This window comes from Python bivittatus, unplaced genomic scaffold, assembly GCF_059951505.1.
Source record: "Python bivittatus isolate LINGU-HERP-01145 unplaced genomic scaffold, Pbiv_v1 ctg000160_np1212, whole genome shotgun sequence".
NCBI lineage: Eukaryota > Metazoa > Chordata > Lepidosauria > Squamata > Pythonidae > Python > Python bivittatus.
The window spans coordinates 8,120,385-8,140,097 of NW_028277076.1; the positions used below are offsets into that span (position 1 = coordinate 8,120,385).

Below are 19,713 nucleotides of genomic sequence, written 5' to 3' on the forward strand. Positions count from 1 at the left end.
GGATGACCAGCTTGGCACAGATTGGGGCTGGCAGCTTCGGGGCACCCTTTGCACCAGCCAAAAGAAAGATTTTTCCAGGGGCTACTCAGAACAACTGAGGCTTGTACTTTCCATTCTCCTGGTACAAAAAGAGGATTTTATTTATTCTGGGCAGGTCGCGGGCTGCGGTCTCCGGTCTCCTATTTTAAGCTGGTACCCAGAGAACCGGTGCCTGGCGGATGCTGGAAGGGGAAAAGCAAAACTTTGTTCCCCTTGTGCTTAAGATCTTTTCCCCTCCCCTGGTTTTCTTACATTTGCTAGACCCAGATTTCAAGAGCCACTTCGTCCATGTCTGCTGTCCGTCCTGTTCTAGCCTCGTTGCCTGAAACTTTTTTTTCTATGACCACTCCGGCAAATTCTGCAGCTCATTTCCACCAGAGCTCTGGCGTTCGCAGTTGCGAGGCCCTCTCACTTCCAATCTCCCATTTCTTTCCTGTTTATGAGATGAGGGCTGCACCTGTTGAATTTCCACCTGCTGAGTACGGGAGAGGAACTCCACCTGAACAGCAGGCGGGCCAGTCCAGATGTTCTAGCAGAAGGCACCCGGCAGATGGGAAGAGGGGAGCTTGCTCTGTGCCAACCCAGAATGATTTTATTGATTGACTGCATTTATACCCGGCCTTTCTGTTTCTAAAACCTCCTTTTAACAATAACACAAAATGTAAAGCGATGCAACAGGTCCACGTTCAAAATTAAAGAGGGCTTCAAAAACAAGCTTAAAAACTTTCTAAACCAACAGAACCTCCTCTGCCCAGCCTATTTTTCTTTCCCCTCTTGCCTTTTTCCCACCCCACAAAAACGCTTTAAGCTCTTTCTCCTGAATCCTCTTTACTTTCTTTTTTTTTTTATTCACTTTTATCGGAAAGATTTTGGTACAAAGTAAAAGCCACACTCACTGAAAGAAGGAAAAGAAGAGCAGGAAAAGGGAGAAGTAAACAAGTAGGAAATAAAAGAGAAAAGACAGGGAGAAAAGAAAAAAGGATAGAAATGGAAACTTTAAAAAAAGAAGATAAAAACACAGACAAACAGGAAGGAAGGAAGGAAGGAAGGAAGGAAGGAAGGAAGGAAGGAAGGAAGGAAGGAAGGAAGGAAGGAAGGAAGGAAGGAAAAGATAAGGGAGGGAGGGAGGGAGGGAGGAAGGAAGGAAGGAAGGAAGGAAGGAAGGAAGGAAGGAAGGAAGGAAGGAAGGAAAAGATAACGGAGGGAGGGAAGCAAAAAAGTTGAAGAAAAATCGAAAAGAAAGAAAAAAGATAAAAAGGAGGGGCTTCCGATCTTCTTCAAGGCAGTTATAAGTACAATTCTATTTTAACCTCTCTCTCTAAACTGACATCCCGATTCTCTTCTTTCTATAATCTATCTTGCTAATAGGGAAAAAAAAAGATGTCAAGAAGATCAGAAGCTGCTTCTTTATACCAGTTACAAATGCATTTATATTTTATCCTTTCTCTCTGAGGTTAGTTACCACATAAGTTCCTTCTTCCCAGAGCCTTCCCTTTCTGATCACCCGACCCATAACTCCCCAGTTCCCTTTTTTCTCCTGAATCCTCTTCTCAATCTTCTTTAGAACTCCTTTCCTTCGCCACCTTCGCCTGCTGCCAACGTTTAAAACGCCCCTTACCGTCGCCTGCAAGAATTCAGCTGCCGATCAAGCAACCGGACTGTGCTCCGGAGTCGAGCCATCCCATAATATATACCCCAGACCTTTGCTTGAGGAGGAGGAGCTTAGATGGGCCCCGTCCACCCCCCCCCACAAGCACCCCTTCTTATGGCCTTCTGTTCACCATTTTGGCCCCAAACTGGCTAGTCTTGAAGAGGGGGCGAACGATTGGCACGGTATCCCAAACTCCCCAACCACGAATCGAGCCACCTGAACCACGGCCAAGGCGAGCCAGGAAAAAAATTGCCCCGGCGGCAGTTTTAACTCTTGCACCATCAGGCACAGCACCAGTGTGGGGAGAAGAATTTGGCAACCCTCGAGAGACCTCCAGCTCGTGACCCGCCAGGAAGAGATAATGGCCGTTGCGACAGGAGGGCACATGATGTCCAAGGGTCCCCTGACCTGAGCACCCTTGACATTTCTCCCTTTTCCCAGATCTGGCCGGTCTCCTCGCACAGTCCTGGCCTTTCTGCGGGAATTCTGCACCGTTTGGCCATCAAACCTGGATTAGCTGATGCTTTGCAGAAGGATTTCAGCCACCAACACACCAACCCTCCTCGACAGTCTGAACTCAGCAATTAGTTTACTGGCCTTGATGGATCAGCCTCTCCTGACTTTCAGCCTTCTGCCTCATCGGTTTTGAACCCCCCCATCCTAAAAGCGATCAAGGTCTGCTCTCTGCTTCCAGCTTGACCACTTTTTTAAGCATAGGGAAAGAGCATAATGTAGGCAGGCGAATATATGGAAATGAAAATTGGATTTCGAAGTGACATCAAGACCGGTTAATCAGTGTCCTCTGCGTTCAATGCACCCCCCAATTCTCCTGATTAACCCTCCAATATCCAAGTCAGCCAGTATCTGCTCTAGGTTCAATATAATTCAGTATTTTCTCCATTGGGGGTGCAATATCCACGTGACCCACCAGGGGGCGGTATGTCCCATAGGTTCAATACATTGCCCTAGTCTCCACTTGAACCCTCCGGTACCCAAGTCGGCAACTGGGGGGCCGCATCTGGTAGGTCCTAGAGCAGGGTTTCTCAGCCTTAGCAACTTTAAGATGGGTGGACTTCAACTCCCAGAATTCCCCAGTCATCATGCTGGCTGGGGAATTCTGGGAGTTGAACTCCACCCATCATAAAGTTGCCGAGGTTGAGAAAAACTGTCCTAGAGGTTCACTACTTTGCCCTAGAGCCTGCAATCACCATGCCAGCCCACAAGCGGCATTATTTCCTAAACCATCAAAACATTCCCTATTTTTCTTAGAGGACTGCAGTACCCAGGTAAGCCACCAGGGGCATTATTCCTCGATGTAGAATACCTTTTGCTCTACAATATTCCAGCAGGGGGCATTCTATGATGGTTAGCAGTGTGGAGAAAATTAGTGAAGCTTTGTAGATGGGTTCTTACTTTCACTTTCGTTTTTGGACGGAATGATTTACCTGGAATCAAGCTATATTAAACAGAAGTTGCAACACCACCATAAAAATAGAACATCCTATTTTTCTAAATTATTAGCCCTTCTGCTACCAGGACCCCATCTTGGCCTTTACTTTCCCCAATTTGTCCTACATACTGAACAGAATGCCCTACACTCCCTGTGAGCATGGGAAATGTATTGAAAGGGTAGCATATACTGCCTTCTGGTGGCTGACTGGGGTATTGCAGGCCAGCAACTATAGAGTCCTTTGGGTGAAAGGTAGGAAAATGTACTGCAGATGGAGGACATAGCGCCCTCGGTAGCTTATCTTGGTAATGCCACTGAATTGTGCAATAGACATTATAAAGTCCTCTTTTCTTCATTCTGCCTGCAATACCTCATTCAGCCAGCAGGAGGCAGTATTTCCTACACCTTCCATTATATTGCCCTATTTCACCCATAGAGCCTACAATCTATCACTGAGCCATGAGGGGGCAGTATTTCCTATAGATTCGGTTATACTGTATTGCCCTTTTTTCCATATTGAGACTGGAATACCTCTTTCCGCCACCAGGGAGCAGAATTTCCTATAGATTCCATTATATTGCCCTGTTCTCCATATTCTGACTGAAATCTATAGGATTCTACAGAAAACACTGCCCCCTGGTAGCTGAATGAGGTATTCCAGTCTCAGTATGAAAAATAGGGCAATTTAATGGATTCTACGGGTAATACCGCCCCCTGGTGTCTTAAGGAGGTATTGCAGGCTCAGTGAGTTAAATAGGTCGGTAAAAGGGAATGTATGGGGAATGCTGCCCCATGGTGGTCAATGAGGTATTGTAGGCTTTGTGGGGAAAATACTTCATTGAGCCACCAGGGGGCTGAATTTCCTATGGATTCCATTATATTGCTCTATTTTCCCACTAGAGACTAAAAGACCTCACTGACCCACCAGAGGGCAGTGTTTCCCATAGATTCCAATATATTGCCCTCCTTAACCCACTGAGGCTGCAGTTCCTCATCGAACCACCTGATAATTGTAATTTCCTTTTACCATTACTGTATATTGCCCTATTTTCTATATTGAGACTGCAATACCTCAGTGAGCCACCAGGGAGCAGTATTTCCTGTAGATACCATTATATATTGATTGCCCTGTTTTCACCACTGAGTGTGGTGTATAGTAACCTATAGGAAATACTGTCCCCTGGTGGCTCAGTGAGGTATTGATCGCAAAATGGAAAATTCCTATAGATTCAGTGACATTGTCCTATTTTACCCATTGAGAGTGCCATTCCTACGTGAGCCACCAGGGGGCAAAATTTCATATGGACACAATTAGAGTGCTCTATTTTCCATATTCAGACTGCAATCAAATGGCAACCTTAGGAAATACTGCCCTCGCGTGGATCAGTGAGGTATTGCAGCCTCCATGGAGAATACATGCAATCCTCCCACAGCAACACTGCCCGCTGGGCTTCAGTTGGGTTGGAGCTGAAAAGGGCTATGAATATATTACAATAGGTGAAATGCAACTTACTTTGACTCCCTACTTTAAATCTTTCCATTTAAAAACGAAACTGAAAGTAAGAAATGCATTTAAAAGGTAAATTTCCATAAAGTGCTAACATCTCTGGAGTGCCTCTGGTGGAATGCAGGAAAATGCATTGCAAAGGGAGGACGTAGCGCCCCCAGTGGCTTACCTTAGTATTGCAGCCCTTTTGTGCTATACATTGTACAATAGATATAATATTGTCCTTTTTCTCCCATTGTACATGCAATGCCTCATTGAGCCAAAAGGGGGCAGCTTGTCCTATAAATTCCATTCTATTGCCCTATTTTCCATATTATCAGTGGGCAGTATTCCCTATCGAGTCTATTCTATTGCCCTATTTACCCAACATTGAGCCACCAGGGGGCAGTATTTCCTATGCATTCCATTATACTGCCCCGTGTTGCTGTTTGAGTGTACTTCATTGAGCCACCAGAGGGCAGTGTTTCATCTAGATTAGTATAACCTTCAGTCTCAACATTGAACACAGGAGGATATAATGGAATCTATAGGAACTACTGCCCCCTGGTGGCTCAATGAGTTATTATTCTCTCAATATGGAAAACAGCACGGTACAAAGGAGTCATAAGCCGTACAATTCAACTATGTTTCCCTCTCTTACGTTTCCAACTTTGGTGTTAGTCTCCAATCACAAGCCGCACATCTTGCTTGCATGTTCTGTCGGTTTCAGATTACCTGATCATCAGACGTATCAGCCTCCTCTTCTTCTGCACTGGTGGTTGGAGCATAAACTTGAATGATCATCATATTAAAGGGTTGTCCATGAAGTCTAATCAATATTATCCAGTCATTGATTGCATTATAGCCAAGCACTGTTCTTGCTATACCCTCCCTAACTGTAACAGAAACACCGTTTCTTCTTTATCAAGTCTTGACTAATAAGTTGTGATCTTCTGACTGAATTATATAGCCTTTTCCCTATGGATCCTGCAGTACCCCATTTAGCCACCTGGGGGCAGTAGGCCCTATAGATTCCATTATATTGCCCTATTGTCCCCATTGAGCCTGCAATACCCTAGTCTTCCTCCAGGGGGCAGTATGTCCTGTGGCCTAACTGCATTGCAGTATTTTCCCTATAGACCTATTTATACCCAAGTGGGCCACCAGGGGGCAGTATATCTTTTGCGTTAAAGGCATTGCCCTATTACCTATTCTCAAGGCGGAAGACTGGGCAATCTATATAACACCATCCATAGGACATACTGCCCCCGGTGGCTGAAAGAGGTATTGCAGACTCAATGGGCAATTCAACATCTATTGCACAATAGGGCTGCAGTACCCAGATAAACCACTGGGGGCACTATGTCCTCTCCCTGCAATGCATTTTTCTACATTCCCCCCAAGGCACTCTATAGTTCCCAGCAGTTCTTAGCCATTTACGGAAGCCTTTGTAATTCCATTTCTTACTTTCACTTTCGTTTTTGGATGGAATGACTTCCGTGGAAACCAATTAGAGTCAAGATAATTTGCAGCAATACAGTTAAGATGATTTCACTCGATTGCAATCGATTCTTAGCCCTTCAGCTCCCAGAACCCAATTAAGCCTCAGGGGGCAGTTATGGGAGGACTGCATTGCCCTATTTTCTGCCACCAAGGGGCTGCAATACCTCATTCAGCCAATAGGGGAAGGCACGTCATCCTATAGATTCCCTTATATTGTCCTATTGTCCCCATTGAGCCTGCAATACCTCTGTGAGCCACTGGGTGCCTTTTGGTTCCATTACATTGCCCCAAGTTTCCCCCTTTTGAGCCTGCAATACCCAGGATATCCAACAGGGGGAGCACGTAGTGTAACTTCTATTCCATTGCCTTATTTTTCACTTTGATCCTGCAAATTCCTTTCTCCCCCCCATCCATTGTACTGTAGTCGGGTTTTTTTTAAGGAAAGCCTCTGAGCCCTTGACTACTGGAAGGGTCCAAGTTCTCTTTTGCAGCGTCTCCCATTTTTTAAAGAAGAAAACATTTGAAATAATCTTCCTTTTTTCTTTTTTTAATATGCAGGCATGGAAATCTGTGAGATTGGAGATCCCGGGAGAAAGACGTCGAGCGTTTCAGCTCTTCAAAGCAAGGCGTGTGTGCATGACCTCCCAAACCCCCAGTGAAGCATCACCGAACATTTGTGATGGACAAAATAATGAAGAGACAAAGCACAAAAATCAGGGGGCGGCATTTACCCCCTCGAACTTCAGCCAGGCGGCAGTGTGCGTGATGACAGCTTCAGGGAATAACTTATTTTTTTTGGCTTAATTTCCCCCGCGGCAGAAAAAGACCCCCCGATACAGACTCACTGCCACCCTTCCGGTGTTGGATCCTTCAGTGACCACACAATATTAAAGCAGCAAATAAATAGGGGGTGGTAAGTGAGAGGCAGTTCAACGAAAAACACCGCACTTTTTGACACGTACACGCCAATCCTATCCACAGAGAATGGACGAGGCGGTTAGGCCGTCGCTCCAACATTAAGATCGGTCTGTGTTTTTAGAGGCAGACCGCGATGCAAACTGCGGCAAATCCAGATGATATGGAACATTGATTTTTTTCAAACTGATTTTGATTGGTTTTGTTTCTTAACCCCTCGACCCCTCCTGGACTCCCCACCTGCTTTTTGGATCCAATCTAACAGCAGCTGGACACCCAGGGCCATGACAACAGTAGCTTCCCCCCCCTCCATTTTCCCTCCCCCCCTCCGCCCCCCGGGAAAGAAAAATTAAACCTTAAGTTCATTCCAAACAAAACACAGAGGGGAAAAAGTGTGGGGGAACAGTCTCCAGCCACTAAATGATCCTGGGTTTCCTTTCCCCCGCCCCCCCCCTTTGTCCGTCTCTCTTTAAAAAATAAAAATAAATGCAGTCGATTGGTAAATGGAGACGATTCCAAGCAGAAAGGATTTGAGGCTGATGTCAGACTCCAAATGAATCCTTTGCTGGCGAGTAACATAAGAGTAACGTCAGGCGAGGGTCTTGTTGGGGGAGGCAGCCGGATGTCACTGGAAGAAGGTCTTTCCAATGGGCCTGGAAAGGAAAAGAAACAAAAGGAGGAAGAAGAGGATATATGTGGCTCTGGGTGGGACTGTGGAGTTAGGGTGAGGGTGAGGGTCCCTGGAGCAAACCCCACCCTCCCTCACACGGACGATGCTGCCTAGCTGGCAAACGAGCAAGCTCAGAGAGCACCAAGGACTCCACAAAAGGAGGAAGAGATTGAAAACAGCACGAAGGTGTCTGATTTGATGGACATCTCTACACTACAGAGGGAGGAGTTTCACAGCCCCAGGATGGGTTGAGGCAAAATGCTTTATTTGCTTACAGAAGTGCAAACACATTCTGGGGTTGCCCAGCACTCCAATTTAATCCAATAGGTTGGATTGGCCCTAAAGAAGGCACCCCCCCCAATAATCAAGTTTCACGTTGGTACAGGTAGTACTCGACTTACGGCCATTTGTTTAATGACCATTTGAAATTACAACAGTGCTGAAAAAAGTAACTTATGACCGGTCCTCACACTTACAACCATCGCAGAGTCCCCACAGTCATGGGATCAAAATTTGGGCGCTTTGCAACTGGCATGTGTTTACGATGGATGCAGCATCCTTGGGTCATGTGATCACCATTTGTGACCTTTCCAAGGGGCTTCTGATAAGCAAAGTCAGTGGGGGAAGCCGGATTTGCTTAATGATCATGTGATTCGCTTAACAACCATGGCAAAAAAGGTCGTAAAATCGGGCGTGAATCACTTAATAACCATATTGCTTAGCATCGGAAGTTCTGGTCCCAATTGTGGTCATAAATCGAGGACTATCTGTATGTGAATGTGGGGGTTTTAGTCTCTTACTAGCCTGGTTAAAGCAAGGATGCCAATTTAGGTTAGAATCAGATTTGGAAGGAAACGCTGAAACAGTTCTTCTGTTATCTTGCAGGGATCCAGTTCTGAGCAACTTTAAGCAATACAGGGCATCCTCGTTTAGGGACCAGAATGGGGACCGGCAATTCAGTCACTGAGTGAAGCATTTGCCAAGTGAAACCACAATGGTGCTTGCAATTTTACTTATGTTTCCTTGGCTTTACAGACCTGCGAAGGTCATCAATGCAAGGATTGGTCGTAAAGATACTTTTTCATCCCCGTCGTAACTGCGAACGGTCGGAAAACGAGGGCTGCCTGTAGTTGTTCGCTTTTGGCTTCAACGCAATTGCTTAAAGAAACAACAGGAATGTTCTCTGTACGGTGACACTCCTACTGTGTGCCTCATCCAAAGTCCATCCGCTTTTTAAGAAAGCTTTGCTTATGATGCTCTCTGCAGTGATGCGGTTCAGACTTTGAGAAGGAGCCCGAGCATCAAAAGATGGAAATCGGGAAGACATATTCTGTTTCTCTCGCCTGGCCGGGAGTAGAAATTCAGAGAAACCTGTTCACTTCCTCTACGAACCAAGTTGCCTTTCCCCGCAATCCAATTGTACAGCAATCTTATTAACTTGTTTTCCCTAAGTGGATTCTTATTCCTTTTTTTTTTTTTGGAATTGCAACGTGAATTACCCATCAGCATTCTTCTTTATTCCCCGATCGTTTTAATACATGCAGCATCTTAATTCTGCCTTCTACGCGTCACCTTCTGCCCATAAATTTAATTAAAAACCATTCTAATTCCTTCTTGAATTTGCTGGGGGGGGGGGCGTTCCTCTTGTTCTTACCTTGCTGCACGGCATTATAGTGTATTGCAAAATCTTGGATATTTTGGTCTTTGGCCACAAATAAACTTCAAATGAAGTATTTAGCGGTGGTTCTACGTTTGCTGCATTTATTTATTTTTTTATGGGGTTTTACTGCTGTTGTTTTCTCATTGTTGTCAGCCGCCCAGAGTCACAGAAGAGAGAGGGAAATGAAATGAAATGAAATGAAATGAAATGAAATCAAATCAAATCAAATCAAATCAAATCAAATCAAATCAAATCAAATCAAAAAAATTAAAAAAAATTATCATGCATCCATCCAAGTCTAGTGAGGATTTTTTGCAGGTTTTTTGGGGGGGGGGTCACTTCTCCTGTTTTAATGGGAAGCTGAACTTTGGCAGAGCAATTCAGAGGCTGACGCTACGGTTCCTGCAGCATCTCTTATGCTGGAAACACTGACGCTCACCGAAGCATCAGACGTGCGACTATACCAGTCCGTCATAAAGAGAAAGTGCCTGAACGATGGAAGGATCAGCTTTAGAGCCTTCCTGGAACTCCTGCAACGTTAATTTCCCATCAGCGTTCTGGAACAGAAGAAGAATCAGAGGTTAGGAAAGGCTGGGGGGCTCTCATCTAGGTGGGAGGGGCATTAGAGGTCATCCAGTCAAACCGCCCTTCTGGGTGCCGAATTAATGAGACAGCTGGTTGTTCAGGTCAGGAGACCAGCGGACAGGGACTCAGAAGAACCGTCAACTCACAGGATTAAATTTCTTGGGTGTGTTGTTTTTATAATTACTATTATTATTAAACAGTGGAACCTCGGGTTACGAACGCTTCTGTTAACAAACTTTTCAGGTTACGACCAGCTCCGGCCGCAAAATTTTGCTTCGGTTTGCGAACTCCGCCTCGGGGTACGAACAGGATATGCGGCCATTTTCCCTCCCGTGACACGGTCCGCGGCCATTTTCCTGCCCCTGACACGTGGTCCGTGGCCATTTTCCGCCCGACACGTGGTCCGGGGCCATTTTTCCGCCCCTGACACGTGATCCGCGGCCATTTTTCCGCCCCTGACACGTGGTCTGCGGCCATTTTCCACCCCTGACACGTGGTCCGCGGCCATTTTTCCACCCCTGACACGTGGTCCATGGCCATTTTCCGCCCCTGACATGTGGTCGTAGGGAGGGGGACTCTCCCTCCAAGCAATAGCCGCCTCCCTGTCCTCCATGCCAGAACGGATTAACGGTAATTACATTGAACCTTATGCGGAAATTTGCTTCGGGTTGTGACCAATTCGGGGTGCGACCAGAGTCACGGAACGAATTAAGTTCGTAAACCGAGGTTCCACTGTATTTATACATACACACACACATTTGGTCAACTCAAAGCAGCAAGCATACGTAATACTTCTGCCTCCTATTTTCCCCACAACAACAACCCTGTGAGGTAGGTTGATCTGAGGAGTGACTGGCCCAAAGTCACCCAGTTGGCTTTCATGCCTAAGGCAGGACTAGAACCCACCATCTCCTGGTTTCTAGGCCAGCATTTTAACCCAGTGTTTTTCAACCTTGGCAACTTTAAGATAGGTGGACTTCAACTCCCAGAATTCCCTAGCCAGTATGCTTTAAGATGGGTGGATTTCAACTCCCAGAATTCCCCAGCCACATATCTTAAAATTGCTAGGGTTGAGGACCACTGCCTCAACCACTACACCAAACTGGTTCTCTATGTATATCAAATCCAAAAACTACACAGCAGGACACAAAATTTTAGCAAAGTTGGGCACCTTCATAACCCCCCGATGGAAGGCTGTGAGGTACCAAGCTTTGCCAGCTAGTGAAAATGTCCCAGTGTTGCTCTGGAAGGAGATGTGAGATACTGAATCCAGACTCCCAGGACCAGAAGTGGTTGTAGAAGGACCATCACGTCCCACAAATATCTTTCTAAAAAGGACAGCGTGGTTCATGTCTCCATCCCACCCCTTCCTCAAAGGAAGAGCAAAGATGTGACTTCAACAGCTGTCCATAATCCCAAAGACCTTACAAATTAAACTTGATTTAATTTGGTAGGCTTTCTTCTCTCATTTCCCCATGAACAGCTGCCTTAGGACATAGGACTGTGGATCTGAATGAAGCAGAATGGGGGTAAACTTGGTTACCCCCTGCTGGGGGCCAAATAAGGTAAGGGAAAAAACTCACTTTGTCCATCATTGCAAAAATCCGGTCCACCCTCTTCTCCGGCGTGTTCTCTTCTTCAGGAAGCTCCACTGTGTTGCCCTGGGCCAAGAAAGGGAAGATGAAACAGCCTCTGTTCCACACAACCCATTTAGATATGGTTCAGGGAACCCTGGTTTGCTCAATGAAGCCAATGGTCCGGCTTTGCATAAAAGCATTTCATCCGGCACCGTAGTCATCTGAAGTGCAGGATAGAATCTGCCACCTCCTGCAGCTGAGTCTCTTTCCAGAAATAACAGACAATTCTCATATACTCACCACCATCTGGTAAATAGCATCTACAATGTCCAGCATCTCATTTCTTGTGATGTACCCATCGTTATCCAGGTCATACAGTTTAAAGGCCCCTGAAATCACAGGGGGGAAGAAGCAGTTGGTTGGAGTTTACAAGAAAAGATATACAGGTAGTCCTCACTTAACAACCATTCATTTAGTGACCGTTTGAAGTTACAACAGTGCTGAACAAAAGGACTTACAACCAGTCCTCACACTTACAACCATTGCAACACCCCCACAGTCATGTGATCGCAATCCGGGTACTTGGCAACCAGCTCGTACGTATGACGGTTGCAGTGTCCCAGGGTCACGTGATCACCAGTTGCGACCTTCCCAACCAGCTTCTGGCAAGCAAAATCGATAGGGAACCACATGATTCGCTTAACAACTGCATGATTCACTTAACGATTGCAGTGATTCACTTAATGGTCACTACAAAATAGGTCGTAAAGTCAGGCACAACTCGCTTAACAACTCCCCCCTTAACAACAATTTTCCACTCTCTATTGTGGTCATTAAGTGAGGACTACCTGTATACCATTAGGAACAGAGAGATTTCAGCATTCCTGACCCATCAGAGAAAGGCATAAGCCTCAGCGATAATCTCTCTCACAATTTCTCAGACATTTTCTTCCTTTGTACAAAAGACTGGCCCTTTTTCTGTCTTAACTTCAAGAAACTTAAGGGCAAAACTCTCCAGTTCATCAACATCCACCACAAGGCTGAGCAAAGATTTGAGGACCACCACGTTCTTCCAAACATTGCCCCCAAATTGTAATGTAAGGCAACAGAATGGGAAAATCATTAAGTCTATGGGGAGTCATCCTGTTAATGAAGGTTAATTGGTTTGATTTAATCAATGTAAATGAAATTAAGACAAATTCAGGGTTTGTTCCAACACCATACCCTTCACTGGCCTCACCAACATCTGGGTCTTTAACAGCTGCCTAACCCTGAAAGTGATACTTTTCCAAGTTCTCTTTAGCAAGATTTATTGAGATGAAAGGGAGGGAGCTACAAGAATTCTGGCAACTACTTCCCCTTTTGAACCAATATGTCCCCTTGGAGTTTAGGGTGGAAACTTTCTGATTTCTTCCTAACAGCCTTTCTACGATCAGCAAGGAGACAGGTCTCTTCACCGACAACAGGGAGGATTCCAGCTGACTTTTTACATTATGGCCTCCAGAACTTTGATCATTCCCGGAACTGATTCTTACAACTTTTTAAATTCGATTGCTGTATAAACTGTAAATGAAATGAAGACAACTTTGGGGTTTCCTCTAACACCACCTCCTTCTTTGTCCAGGCCCCCCTCGTTTGGAGGACACACCCATCAAGTCAATCTCTCCCAGGCAAATCTAGCTCTCGGTTTCAGAAAGTTGAGCACTGTCGTTCTACCAAGATGACTCTTTTGTTACACGATTGGTGGGGGGAAACTCTTAATGTAGAAGGTTCAACTTAAGGCATTTGATTGCTTACACCGCAGTTTCTCATCCAGAGTTCCTCGGGAGGTAACTGAAAGAGCCTGGATAAATTCAGAAAACTCGATTCTTCCGTCCTGAGAAGAGCAAACGAAACGGATGAGACTCAGATCCACTTAGAAGAAGCCATTTGAAGCCCAATTACACCACGCCACGCTCTCTATTCTTATCCATCCTTTTTTTTAAACATAATTCTTATTAAAAGTTTTAAAAGCCATATAAGAATGAATACAAACTAAATTAGGACAGAGAAAAGGGAAAGGGAAAAATAGCAGAGAAAGCTAAAAGTACAATAAGAAGAGAGAAAAATAGATAAAGACATAAAGAAAAAGTTCCCCATCTTCTTCACAGCAGTTATAAGGACAATTCTATTTTAATCTCTCTCTCTAAAGTTACAGCATGACTCTCTTCTTTCTATAATCTATCCTGTCTCATTGTCAAAGCCATACATCACAAGGTCATTTTTATGCAAAAAGCCCCTAAGTGGTTTCCAGTTCCCACTTATTCTCATCCGTCCTCCAAGAGGTATTACAGGGTGGTATGAGCAAATCTCATTATCTGCACTAACTTCCCCCAAATCAGTGGTTCTGAATCCAATATGGAGCCATCCCTTCATTTCTCATAGTTCAGAAGCTCTCATTCCTTTCTGCAGCTGAAAACGGGGCCGTTTCAAACGTCTCCCGCGGTCGCTTAGCTTGAGCAACCTACAGCTTTGCCACTTTAAAACTGCTTTAAAAATACACGGCAGTTATTATTGACGACCAGAACCCTAATGCCAATAAACAGGGTACCAGTTTTTAAAAGTAATGCCTTTTTACTGATGTAAACAGCGAGGAGTTGGTTCAGTTGCAGCAACATAGAAGTGGAAGGGAATTGAAAGGAGAGACTTCCCATATGTAGGGAACTGTGAGCTTCTAAAAAAGAGGAGGGTTAAAAATGAAGATAATTTTTTGCCCTGGCTGTTTAAGTGCAGGGAGAACAAAACACGGAGATTGTAGGAGGAGAGATGTGTTAGTGTGTGCAAAAAATTAGGAGTCTGATAGCGCCTTTTCCAATTAACCATTTTGATTAAATGGATCTAGGCTTCTGCTTTCTAATAAAATCTGTTAGTTGGAAAAGTTGCTAACAGACTCCTTCTAATAAAACGTAGCCGTGCGGAATATCGGAAGGCCTTTATGCTGGAAATGCTGTTCCATTCCCACACACATCTCCCCAAATTTAAAGATCTTGGGCAGGGATGGGGGAAAAAAGGAGAGAAAATAAATAGAAAGAGTCTAGCTGTTTATATTCGTTCACACACACCCCCTTTCCCCCGGTCCCATTTCTGTGAAAATACAGTTCACGGCAAATACAGGTTGGGCCAGAGAGAGATCAGATTCACTGGCATGCATTTTGAAACTGAAAAGGGGGTATGAATTGGCCAAAGAAAAAGGGAAAAGTGATTAAAAAAAAAAAGTAGATTAATATTTAGATGAGCGCAGCTTGCCAGGTGAAAAAGTTTAATCTGGTCAGCAAAACAAAACCAAAACTCAGCGTGTGATTTTCACTGTAGATTGTTCAGGAAGTTTTTACAGGACCAGAGGAAACTGGTGTGAAATGCCTCCTTTCTTTCTCCCTCCTTGCCTTCTCCCACTTTAACTTAACAAGCCTTAAATTAAAGAACGGCAAGGTGAACATCACTTAGGACTGGCTGGGACCGGTGACCCTTCTGGGCTGGGGCTGAGCTACGCACCAGAAATATCCCCTCTCTGAATAAGGGGGGAAACCGTTTAGACAGCAAAGTGAAGACATTCACATTTTGGAGTGGATCAAGGGTTGGACTGCATGGCCTCTAAGACCCCCTCCCATCCGAAGATGGGTAAAATAAAATGCAAGTTGAAGGCGTTGAGATCCCCTGGGGATATTCATGGATCCTACGTGCCCTGGAGAGCTTTTTTAAGGCACTGGGTCCCTTCCCAGTCGGACAACGTTTGGCCATCCACGCTTCCCTTAGAAAGGGAAGAAGGAGAGGGGAGGAAAAGAAAGTGAGCTCACTTTGTTTTCGTCAAAGACATTGAAGACAAATGTTGCAAACTTGGTTGGGTCGCCGAAAGGGAAAAATTGCTTGTAGATTTTCTGAAATCCGGCTGCATCTAACTGTCCACTGGGGCAGTCCTTGATAAAGCCTTTGTACCTAAGATGAGAAAAATAAACTGAGTTTCTGGGATGGGAGGTTGATTCTCCCTATGTCCCAAAGAAAGCAACTGGAGCAATTTTTTTTAATAAAATCTCAGCTTTTCTGTGACCTTTAGGGCAGTGTTTCTCAACCTTGACCACTTTTAAGATGTATGCACTTCAACTCCCAGAATTCCCCAGCCAGCCATGCTGGCTGGGGAATTCTGGGAGTTGAAGTCCACACTTCTTAAAGTGGCCAAGGTTGAGAAACACTGCTTTAGGGGAAAAAGCCTGCATCAGCACAGTTAAAGTCCTCAGCTCAAATGTTGCTTCTACAAGAAATAGACAAGATTGACATTTGCAATTCTCTACAGTAGGGGAACAAAACCTATTGGCCTTAAAGGAGTTAATCACAGCTTCAAAATTGCTTCCAGACTGTAATTTTTAGCATGGCAAAAAGAGAAAAAAATACATATACATGGAGACTGTCCTTTCTGAGACCTCTTCCAGTCCTTCTCTTCTTTGAACACATTATCTGCTATAATGGTTTGGCACAGGGCTGCTTCACACACCTTCTGCTAAATTGTAGATTGTTTTAATGATGGTTTGTTGAATGCCACACCTGGCTGGGTCTGGATACATTATTAAGCCAACAACCCTGGTCTGCAAATTGCAACGGCCAGATTTAGGCATGAGATGAAGCTAGAATTTGTGGAAGGACAGGGAGGGCTGCTGAAAGTTTTGAAGATACCTATTATAACAGAGAGCAAAAAGTAGCCAACCTGGTCTCACACGTGCCTCCCTGGGGCCCACCAGCTTCTTCTCCCACATTTTTCATGGGCTGATTTAGATTCCTTTTCTTTTAAGTAGGTTGGTTGGGCGCAACGCAAAACCCGACAAGTTCTGGCATTGCTTTGATTTACTGGGCAATATATCAACTTCCCCCAACTCGGTGCCTTACGGATCACAACTGCTCCCAGAATTCTCAGCTAGAGGTGTTCAGCCACCATGGTAGGGAATTCTGGGAGCTGCAGGCCCACCCCATTTGGAGAGGTCCAGGTTACGGAAGGCTGGTCTAGCCTCAGCAGAATGAATGGTCTTGAGGAGCTGTCCATGGTCCTGACAATTCTGAGCAAAAGACGCAGGACTTTCCAAGGGTGGGGGGAGCTTATCACAGAAAACTAGACCTATATTTCTACTGTGACAAGCTGGCCACTTTGCAGCTAAGTGCCCAGAAAAGCAAGCACCTCATGTTTTGAGTCTACCTCTCCTCCCATTTTAGGACAACTGCATTTCACTAATTAAATAAAGTCACTTGGAAGTAGGACCTTCGGTTGATGATGAATTGAACTGACTACTCACCAAACTAGGGGCATTTATTCATGCTGTTGCAATGTTGGAGCTTATCCAAGATTAAATATCGTGCCAGCTACTTGCTCCAAGTCTCCAGCAGGCCAAAAGCAGGTCTTTGCTGAAAAAGGTTGCATGGCCTCTGTTTGAAGAGCAGGATGAGTCCAAGCTATCAAAGTGCCCCCCACAAAGCAGTGATAACCCTATCGTAGAGCATTTTGAGAGTGGAGAGTCCTTGATATGCTTCAGATCAGTAGTTTTTACAACTCTGTCTGACACGTTATGAAACAGGTTAGTCCTGACAAGAAGCACACCCAGGAGCATAAGCTCTATCTTTATTGTAAGGTTACATTAACAGAATCTTGAAAGTCTGATAGTAGTTCTCTTCCCCCTCTCCTTTACAGTCCAAGAAACTAGGGAGGGTTCCTTCTGAGACGCTTCCCACGCCCTTTTTTCTTCTGTGGGCTAAGCTGCCTCTTATCTGACCATTGACTAGGCTGCATCATTTCCTCCTGTCTCTCAAGGTCATCCCCACATCCCATTACATCGGCTAAGATTGGGACATGTAGCTTTCCACGGACATTCACTGAGCTAAGAAAGATGTTAAAAGTAGCTGCATTTGAACAACATTGTAAAACCTAAACCTGGTGTAACAAGCCACAATGACTACATTCAGATAACACATGATGGTCAAACAAAGCAACTTCCCCACCACCACCAATTCAAGTCCCAGTTTGCACAATGTGGTTACCATAAAGGCTATAGTAAACTTCAAAGTATCCATTGACAAAGGAGGTACTCAGGGCAACTAATTCCAAATGCACATGATGCTTTGAGGGAATAAATACTCAGAATAAATATTGGTGTTCTCTTGGGGAGTGAATATTTATTTTAGGCTGGAAAGTAAGGCTGTTCCTCCAGTTTTCGTGGGAACATTAACCTATCTCCAACTCACATTGGCTATATTCACACAGCACATAACCTGGGTTCCAAATTCACCCAATTCTGCTTTGCAGAAGACCTTGAACCATCATTTAACCTAAAGCACCCTGGATTTTCTGAAGACACAAAGCTAAACCAGAATAAAATAAACCAATCTTAACATGTTGTGCCAAAGCATCTGCTTGGGCTTTAAGTGACCCCCATATACTGTTGTGTGAACTCTGCCAGTAGTGCACCCTTGTGTTAGCAAACTCGCCTCTCTGGCCTCAGGACTCAGTTCATCCAATTTTGGGAGAAGCAACTCTGGCAGATTTCCATTTAGGAATTCTGATGAGCCAAACTTGGGACAAAAGCAGAGGAATGTGTGAATTTCTAAGGTTAAAGTTAATCTAAATTAGCTCATTTTATTAATGCAGCCAATGATTTGGATAAGCCATATTTTTAACCCCACCCCACCCCCATCCCCATTGCTTCACCTTTTCAAATAATCCAATTTCTAGAATTTTTGTGATTTAATTCCTCTGCACAACCCATACATCATCCTTCCAAAGTAAATGGGCTTCCTGCTGGGCTTGAAGTACCGTCTCGCCTTTCTCAAGACAGAGTCCCTCTGAAATCCACATGCCCTAAGGAAGCAGACTTCCATGGGATCTGACCACAAAATTACACAAATGCTGTGCAACACTTTAGTGCCTGTGAACCCCAAGCTTTTTTCCCCCTCTTTTGTTCGAATACGTACAAACGTTCAACAGACTTTTGAGAATATGAAATAACGCTGAAAACTCACCATTGCTGGACTTCCTTCTCTGTGACTGGAAAAGGCAAAAGGAGAAAGAAAAAGAGGATTTACAGACCGCTTCATACGTGCATGTACATCAATTAAGTTTTCATTGCTGAATGCCTTGACTCTTATCTTATTCACACTTAATTGTTCTTCACTGGATCACTAATTCGCTCAGGCAATTAGCAAACAATCATTTGCGATAAGAAAAATCTTACACCTTTGTTGCTATCAATTCCTCCATTAGTAAACTTAAATAGTGAATATTAAACCTTTTGCAACCCAGGCAGGATATCTATAGTGTTAAAGTTGGGGAGAAGGAAATATCTTGGAAATTTAAAAAAATAATTAAAAAATATTGGAAATGTACTGGCTGGGAAGGATGAAATTATTATCAATACATCTGAAATATATCAAATCAGCAGTAACTAACTTACAGGTAATCCTCACTTAATGACCATTCATTTAGCGACCGTTCAAAGTACAAAGGCACTAAAAAAAGTGACTTACAAGCAGTGCCTGAAGTTATGACCATTGCAGCGCCCCCACGGTCCAGGCACTTCATAACCAGCTTACCCTTATGACAATTGCAGAGTCTTGGAGTCACATGATCACCATCTGTGACCTTCCCAGCTGGCTTCCAGCAAGCAAGATCAATGGGGAACCATGTGATTCACTTAACGTCCACATGATTCACTTAACAACTGCCACAAAAAGGTTGTAAAATCAGGTTCGGTCACGTGATGATTTGCTTAATGACATTGCTTAGTGACCTAAATTACAGTCCCAATTGTGGTCGTTAAGGGAGGACTATCTGTACTATGTGCTGTTTTCACATTCCAACATTAATCTGAGTCCACCCCACTCCACCCTGGAGTTTTTCTACCAAAATTGTCTTCTTATGGGAAGATGTTTCCAGCCAAAATCTATCTTTATTTCAAAGAATGGGAACTGCTTGTGGCAGGGCGGGGAGTGCAAAAACGGTCTCTGCCCAGTTTTAGTTATAAACTGCATGAGTAACACAGTACAGATTGCTGAGATCAGAACACCCGCTGAGTCAGAAAGCAACTTTTTATGAACCTTTTCCCCTTCCAGAAAGAGCAGTGAAATGATATAATCATTTTCAAAAGCCCCTTTTTTCCCAAGTGAAA

At 44.4% G+C, this 19,713-nt stretch overlaps 2 protein-coding genes across 4 annotated transcripts in view; both read right to left on the reverse strand.

Moving 5' to 3' along the window:
* The window catches only part of ASS1 (argininosuccinate synthase 1), a 73,925-nt gene extending 72,162 nt beyond the window's left edge, over window positions 1-1,763 (reverse strand). Inside the window, exon 1 of the mRNA XM_088147093.1 lies at window positions 1,658-1,763. The gene's annotated coding sequence lies outside the window, so the exon portion shown is untranslated. The remainder of the gene's footprint in view (window positions 1-1,657) is intronic.
* Window positions 1,764-7,386: 5,623 nt separating this feature from the next.
* The window catches only part of NCS1 (neuronal calcium sensor 1), a 37,025-nt gene continuing 24,698 nt past the window's right edge, over window positions 7,387-19,713 (reverse strand). For all 3 annotated transcript variants that reach the window (XM_088147098.1, XM_088147095.1, XM_088147097.1), the window contains exons 4-10: window positions 18,569-18,593; window positions 15,370-15,508; window positions 13,334-13,412; window positions 11,837-11,925; window positions 11,543-11,620; window positions 9,814-9,931; window positions 7,387-7,697 (exon numbers count right to left, since the gene is read on the reverse strand). In XM_088147098.1, the coding sequence (XP_088003224.1) occupies window positions 9,833-9,931; window positions 11,543-11,620; window positions 11,837-11,925; window positions 13,334-13,412; window positions 15,370-15,508; window positions 18,569-18,593 (509 nt within the window). In that variant the 3' untranslated portion in view covers window positions 7,387-7,697; window positions 9,814-9,832. The remainder of the gene's footprint in view (window positions 7,698-9,813; window positions 9,932-11,542; window positions 11,621-11,836; window positions 11,926-13,333; window positions 13,413-15,369; window positions 15,509-18,568; window positions 18,594-19,713) is intronic.